Source organism: Seriola dumerili, unplaced genomic scaffold (genome assembly GCF_002260705.1).
Source record: "Seriola dumerili isolate Sdu_G_001 unplaced genomic scaffold, Sdu_1.0 BDQW01000391.1, whole genome shotgun sequence".
Taxonomy (NCBI): Eukaryota; Metazoa; Chordata; class Actinopteri; order Carangiformes; family Carangidae; genus Seriola; species Seriola dumerili.
This window is the reverse complement of record NW_019174646.1, coordinates 434191-442177: the sequence shown is the minus strand read 5'-3', so window position 1 is coordinate 442177 and position 7987 is coordinate 434191. Positions and strand designations below refer to the sequence as shown.

Here is a 7987-nt window from a genome sequence, read left to right as displayed (position 1 = left end):
CCACTGTTACAGTATATCACATCTTCACATCTTCATCTATCATGTCTGTTACCTGCAGGGCAGTGGAGTAGCTGGCCAAGCTGTGGCGAGCACTTTGGTACTCTTTGGCCCGTACTGAGAGCAGAGTCTGAGCCCACACCTGCCGTAAACATCCACATGGCGCGTCCACAACGCTCTGAATCAAAGTGGTATACATACGTCCCCGGGTCGGACTGTGGAGATCAGGAAGTCCATGGCAGCGTTGGACTTCACCACCCTCTTTCACATCTCTCCAGAAGCCAGCGGCCTAGTCTGGTCTGGGAGGGACACAGGCTGATTTTTACCATCATTGGAACGAGAAGTAGTTCAGTGCTCGATATGACATGGATAATATGATTGACCCTCAATGACGTCTTTTATACTGGACACTGCAGGTAAATACACTGTCTGCAACACATCAGCTCACCTGTGTCCTGTGCATGGTTTCCTGGTGTTTTTTTGGTGCCCTTCAGAGTCTCCAAGGTGACGTTGAGAATGGCCTGCTCTGTTCATGTACTATGGTGCGTGTTGCGAGTCAAGAAGACAGCGTTAACACTCGAGACCGAAAAATTGGGGAAGGAAGCCCAAGCATGGTAGAGGCAGAAGGAGGAGGTAAGTGAGAATAAACCAGTACAATGGTTTCCCACTCCCCCTCCCAGATTCTTCCTCTGCCTGTTGACATTATGTCCTGGAGATAGGCTGAAGTATGTCACATCCTACCTGCATAAAATAAAATAAAACCATGGGTTTTGCAGTTAATTGCAATACAAGAATCACTCTTGCATCCAACTTTTAAGGTATTTAATAGGCATAGCACATGGTATAGACTAAAATAGATGCTAAAATGCTCTGTACACAGATGGGAAACTGGCAGTCAGGTCAGGTTTGTCAAGCAACACCTGTCACAATTACACTTCCGTGTGTAGCCTCAATAAATTTGAGCTTTTTTTTGTGAATGCTTTATTTGTTATTTTCAAAGCTATTTTAGTGCTTTGCCTTTTTATGGATGCATGTTGAAAATAATGTTCCAACATCAAACAACATTTAGCTGAACTGAACCAAGAGAGTTCTTTAATGGTTCATGATTTTGTCCACATAAAATCAATTCCTGCTTGCTAAATAAGATGGTTATGAATTGACCCGACCCCTCTTGTTCAGTAAAGTTTTGTGCTGATTTGATCAGTCTGTTGCCAGTCATCCATTGTGTCCTTTTCTGTCATCACCACACTCCTTATAACACCCCCCTCTCCCTAAAACCTTCTTTTACATTTTTCTCAGCCTTGTCTGTACAGAGGCTCCTATTGTTCTTGTCCACTTTATTCAGATACAATACTTTGGTTTTGTTCTCTAGTCTTATGCTTTCACAAGGGAGACACTGAAACAAAGCAATGAGGCCCATAAACAACTGCTCCCTCCACTCTGCCAGCGTCCATTAGCAAATCACTTTTAATTGATTGGCGTGGGCCTTAAATTGAGAACACAAAGATCCTCCTATCAATCACTTCCAGGAATGATGCACTATCTGATACATTTTTTTGTGTTTAACCTGTATAGCTTGCGTACTTCTTTCATTGCTTAGTTTGCCCATTACTGAGCATGTAAGCACAGTGTATTAACTAGAGCTTTAGCTTTGCACCAAACTTCTCCTTCATCGCGGTGAAAGAATGTCAACAAGAATGTGAGTCTTTTTTAATTGCACAATTAGTACATGCTGTATTCATTATTTTTTTTAACCTCTGTTTGTATATTACCAACAACTACAACACTTCGTTATAGTTGTACCTTTAATCTAAGTTTTTCGACACAAAATAAAAATGTTCTTCCTCAGTTCATCCTGTCAGACTCTTCCTCTTTAGACTTTGTTGAGACGCGCATTTAGCCGAGACACCGCAGTCACAGCGCGCAGGAACGCCACAAATGTAATGTTCATATAACAACTTAGAACCACAACTTGTTAACAGAGGAAACGGCCCCTGATATCACAGCATTCTTGTCTGTGTGACAAATATATTGAGTCTTCACATTTGTCTGTCCTTGGGCTCTTGTCTCTGGCTGGCTCCTCAGTAAGAAAAATAACAACCAAGATATGAATGGAAGAAGCTTGGATGAGAGTCTAGTTGACACGGCACGGTCTTGGGTGTGTTTCTTAGTGAGGGGGGCACACCGTGAGGCAGAGGACATCCCGTCAATAGCTTTCCCTACAGCCTTGTGCCCTCCTTACCCCCATTATTGCATGGTGCATTGATTCACACACAATGGGCTGCATATATTACCAGTTAGGGTGTTCAACTTAAGGCCTACCCCAACCCCCCCTGCCCTCTCTCCCTCCATCACTCCCGCTTTTTCCTAAGACAACACAAAAAACACTCCTTTTCACAACTGCAAACACTACAACCCTTCCTCTCTCCATAGTTACCCGCATTTCTAATGGCTGTTTTCAAAGAAGGGCATCAGTTGCTAGCCAACGCTTGTGACAATGCTGAACTTCAGTTTGTGCGACTGAATGTGGTAAAAGGACATAGACTAAATGATTGGGGTATTTTTCAGCTTTGGTCTTTCTGTTGTTTCAGGGATTTGGCAGCTTCTCAACCACCTTTTAAGACCTAAACTAGTTTTCCAGAGCAAAAATATTTGATCCTGTTTTAGTTATGGGGTGAAAGAGAAACAAAGAGAGAAGAAGAAAGTTTTGTGTCTGTAGTTGTGTCTATGTCTCACTCCATCTCGTGAGCAAACCACAAAAAAAAACCACTGTTTCTCTCAGAAAGTGAAAGTAGATTGTTGGGAAGCTTGATCACACACACCTACAGAAGCAGGGTGATGGGTAAAAACATTAAGAACAACCAGAGGTTATACTTCTCTGAACTTCCCAATTTACTGGAAGATAGCTGCAGGTGGTTAGTGCATGTTTCCTGTTTACCTGCGGTAAGGTAACCCACTTTTATTCTGGGCTTAGTTTTTCACACTGGTTTTGCTTTCAGCAGAAGATTCACATGACCCAGTTTAACAACTGTCGCGTCAACCACATTACTTTACATATTATAATAGGTCTACTCTTGCTACACTAACATATTCTCTGTGTGTTTATAAGAACTGCTCCCGGTATTTTTCTGTGTATAGAAGCATTCATTTAGTCATAACAGACTGCAGAACTCACTCTCTGCAACAATGATAATGAAGGTCCTGATTTGGATAGTCACTTCCCTTTTTCCAAACGGCTGTCTTTTTACTGCTCTCATCTTATGATAGCTATCAGCACCACTTGCCCCCACTTTTTACAGTTGTGGGGAAGTTTTTATGCCAATACATTGCTGATGCCAGTTACTCCTAAAACCCTCAAACCTCATCAGACATTGGAAAATACATGTCAGGTTTAAATATATGAAGGCACAACTAGACAGAAAAAACCGCCAGGAATTAAAGGCATCCTTTGACCAAAACGAAATTCCATATTCAATATTTACTTTTGCTATCCTTCCATCCTATTTGTTGAACAGACATAAGAAAAAACAAAAAAACATTAGGCTTCTAACTTGTTGTGAACACGTTTTCATCTACTAACTGGTTCTTAAAAACCACAGAGCACATGACAGCAAGGCTCACTCTGATTTTGAAATATATTTTTATTACTTCCACCAAGCGGGTTTTCAGCTGTGTCTGTTTGTCTGTTTGTCTGTCTGTTTGTTTGTTTGTTTGTCAGCAGGATTACACAAAAAGTACTGAACTGAATTGTACCGAACTAGGTGGGTAGACGGGGCAGGGCCAAAGGAAGAACCCATTAAATTCTGGGGCAGATCTGGATCATATTCTTTGAATTTAATTTTTTTTTTCTCAGAAGATTGGTTTTGTGCTGTTTGACGGAGGTCTGTGCTCTCTGACTGCACTTCTGTTCTATTTTATTGTTGTGGACCACTGGAAGAAAGCATGCAGGGATCCAGAGTATGCCACCTTAACGCTGAGCATTTTTGAAGCGTCTCCAAGCTGATGACATGCCACTGAGATTTCTTCCAAAATAAGTCAGTCCTTCGTTTTATTTTTTTTTATTATTTAGTGTCCGAATTCTGAGGATCTAATGTATCATCTTTATTAATTCATCACTGTACGCAATTTAGATTTACTGCTCATTATATTTGAGTGTGCGTTGTCTTTTAGGCGGTAGGAACTGAATGGCTGAACTATTGTGAAATAACTTGACTTAATTCATGTATCGTGATTATTAACGACACGTGCAAGGATTAGCAATAAGTTGAGAGTTAGCGAGTAGGTTTGGGAAAAGGTCAGTGGTAGATAGATAGAAGAATGCAAGTAACAGGGCGACTGGACCTGTCTCCTGGGCGCTCCAGCCGAGCTTAGGTAGTAGGCGTGTCCTGAGTTTGACTGTAAATAGGTCAGGCAGAAGCCTCCGTGGCTGACACTTCCTGCGCTTGGTACACATTCTACGTAAAGGTATGCCTCGGATACATTGTTTTAATTATTGGAATATGCTTAAAAGTCACCTTTATTGACTGTATAGTGTATAGGTGAAGATGTCTATGTACTGTATGTTGAACCTGCTACATGCTGTACAGGTGTATTATTTAACATCAGGTGAACAGTGCTCTGCTTTTGCACAGATGCACAGATTTTCCTTCAGTTGAGTCACATCTGTCATTTTTACGAAAGACAGTAAGGTAACAGTTTCTGCCAAGTAATATTACACGTTGTTGGGTATTATTGTAAGTTACGTTGGTCTTTTTAATCATCACTTCTTTGTTGTGATCCCTCTACTGTAACAGAGCTCACACACGCTATGTTGTGATTCATTTCACCTGTCATCTTATATAAAAAAGCAAAAACTCATCTTGTAAACCACTAAATATAAAAAATAAAAAATATAGTTTCATATAGACGTATATAAAGTTTAATTTTTTTTTATTTTTACAGACTTTGTTACCTGTTGAGCTGACATGATGGTGAACTGCTGTGGCCTGCTTACCGCCAATAAAGCACCAGGTACAGTGCAGTCAGACAACACATCTGTTTTGTATATTAGGTTTTGCTCATGTAAAAAATTGATTTACTAACTTTTCTTCATACCCACAGCCTCTCACAGAGGACCGACCGACTTTTATTCATACTGAATAACCATATTAACTTGCAGTAACAAAATACAGATTCTGTGTCTGTATTTTTTTCCCATTGTAGTCTGTTAAATAGTGCTGTCTATTCAGATTCAAAAAGATTGATCAGATTAGAACTGATTAGCCCATCTGAAATGTGAAGATTTGCTAATTTCATTTGGATTCAGATATAACAGAATGCGTAATTTGAAGACCTTAAATTCAGCTCCTGTAACTTTGGTTGTCTAGTACTGAGATGAAGAAATTTATTGATTTACTGATCATTTTAAATATTGCTTATTTAAGGCCTTAGTGTCGATATTTCGACATGTGTAAGAATGATTGTGGGTGTGAATTGGCTTGTGTGTGCTGATATTTGTCCACTGGAGTCAGTTTTTGGTCCGTAGGGCTTTTACAAAACATCCTTAAAATTGATGAAGTATACATATTCACACTTATGGGGGAAGGAGAGAATCCAGCAATTCGGGAACCTTAAATTTGTATCATCAATCATTGTAAATACTATTTTCTGTTTCTCTGTGTCCATTGTTTTTCCTTCCATTTCTCGGTCAGTTCCTCTGAAGAGCATCGAGGTGGAGCTGGAGGTCAGGGACCATGTGGCTACGGTGGTCTCCACCCTGACCTACGAGAACAAGGAGGACAAACCAGTAGAGGCTGTTTTTGTCTTCCCTCTGCCTGGAGATGCTGCTGTCTGTCATTTCAGTGCTAAGATTGGACAGACACAGATTGTAGCTGAGGTGAAGGAGAAACAGCAGGTGAGCTGGACAGTAAATGCTTACTCACTGTAATGGATCTTAAAGAAAAAATAAACATGGTGAATGTTGCTGACATGTGTCATCTGTGCTCCAGGCTCGTGAGGAGTATGATGATGCGCTGAGCTCTGGTCAGCAGGCCTTCCTGTTGGAGGAGAGTGAGCAGAGTCCAGATATATTCACCCTGAGTGTGGGCAGTCTGCCTCCAGGAGAGAGCGCCTCCATCAGGCTGGAGTACGTCACTGAGCTGGCTGTTCAGGCTGATGACGGGCTGAGGTTTTGTCTGCCTGCTGTGCTCAACCCTCGCTACCAACCTCAGGGTAGGAAATCCAGCCAACACTTAAATTTAGTGAACAACAAACTAGTTTGGTCTGTGTCTGTGGCAGTGTCAAGTATCAAGTGCACCGTCCACACACTGGTGCAAGTTAAAAACCAGTGTGAAATACACCAACAGAACATCTGGCAGTTGTGCTGTGCTATAAAGCATCTGGGATTTTTGAGGGTGAAATCAATATTGATGTCAGAGAACTTAACACAGGGTAGGAAAACCAGCAAGTACTTTCACTACATGGACTGTCATCCATGCATTGGTACATATATCATCCAGAAGATGAATCCTATTGTCTTATCGTCTGACTTTTTGTTGAGCATAACCAGCAAGTCAAAGTAAACATTTCTGCTGCTAAACATGGGTCTGTTAGCATGCTACCATTAGCATTTAGCTAAAGGATATAATTGAGTACAGCCTTAGACAGCTGCTAGCAAAACTGTAGACTTGTCTTGTTTTAGTTTCACTGGTAGCTATGATTTACATTAGATGCTTAAATGTGAGATGTCTGTAAGTTTAGTACTTACTTTTTCACAGGAAGTGGAGGTAGTGAAGGTGCCAGTGGATTAGACTAGAATTGTACCGAACTAGGTGGGTAGACGGGGCAGGGCCAAAGGAAGAACCCATTAAATTCTGGGGCAGATCTGGATCATATTCTTTGAATTTAATTTTTTTTTTCTCAGAAGATTGGTTTTGTGCTGTTTGACGGAGGTCTGTGCTCTCTGACTGCACTTCTGTTCTATTTTATTGTTGTGGACCACTGGAAGAAAGCATGCAGGGATCCAGAGTATGCCACCTTAACGCTGAGCATTTTTGAAGCGTCTCCAAGCTGATGACATGCCACTGAGATTTCTTCCGAAATAAGTCAGTCCTTCGTTTTATTTTTTTTTATTATTTAGTGTCCGAATTCTGAGGATCTAATGTATCATCTTTATTAATTCATCACTGTACGCAATTTAGATTTACTGCTCATTATATTTGAGTGTGCGTTGTCTTTTAGGCGGTAGGAACTGAATGGCTGAACTATTGTGAAATAACTTGACTTAATTCATGTATCGTGATTATTAACGACACGTGCAAGGATTAGCAATAAGTTGAGAGTTAGCGAGTAGGTTTGGGAAAAGGTCAGTGGTAGATAGATAGAAGAATGCAAGTAACAGGGCGACTGGACCTGTCTCCTGGGCGCTCCAGCCGAGCTTAGGTAGTAGGCGTGTCCTGAGTTTGACTGTAAATAGGTCAGGCAGAAGCCTCCGTGGCTGACACTTCCTGCGCTTGGTACACTTTCTACGTAAAGGTATGCCTCGGATACATTGTTTTAATTATTGGAATATGCTTAAAAGTCACCTTTATTGACTGTATAGTGTATAGGTGAAGATGTCTATGTACTGTATGTTGAACCTGCTACATGCTGTACAGGTGTATTATTTAACATCAGGTGAACAGTGCTCTGCTTTTGCACAGATGCACAGATTTTCCTTCAGTTGAGTCACATCTGTCATTTTTACGAAAGACAGTAAGGTAACAGTTTCTGCCACAAACAAATAACAGTAATATTACACGTTGTTGGGTATTATTGTAAGTTACGTTGGTCTTTTTAATCATCACTTCTTTGTTGTGATCCCTCTACTGTAACAGAGCTCACACACGCTATGTTGTGATTCATTTCACCTGTCATCTTATATAAAAAAGCAAAAACTCATCTTGTAAACCACTAAATATAAAAAATAAAAAATATAGTTTCATATAGACGTATATAAAGTTTAATTTTTTTT

General features: G+C 40.6%; 1 protein-coding gene across 1 annotated transcript in view; it reads left to right on the top strand.

The window, feature by feature from the left end:
• Nucleotides 1-4449: 4449 nt before the first annotated feature.
• Nucleotides 4450-7987, top strand: part of LOC111233409 (von Willebrand factor A domain-containing protein 5A-like) — a 17723-nt gene continuing 14185 nt past the window's right edge. Inside the window, exons 1-5 of the mRNA XM_022761210.1 lie at nt 4450-4461; nt 4939-5007; nt 5688-5890; nt 5985-6207; nt 6753-6776. Coding sequence (XP_022616931.1) covers nt 4962-5007; nt 5688-5890; nt 5985-6207; nt 6753-6776 — 496 coding nt within the window. The 5' untranslated portion in view covers nt 4450-4461; nt 4939-4961. The remainder of the gene's footprint in view (nt 4462-4938; nt 5008-5687; nt 5891-5984; nt 6208-6752; nt 6777-7987) is intronic.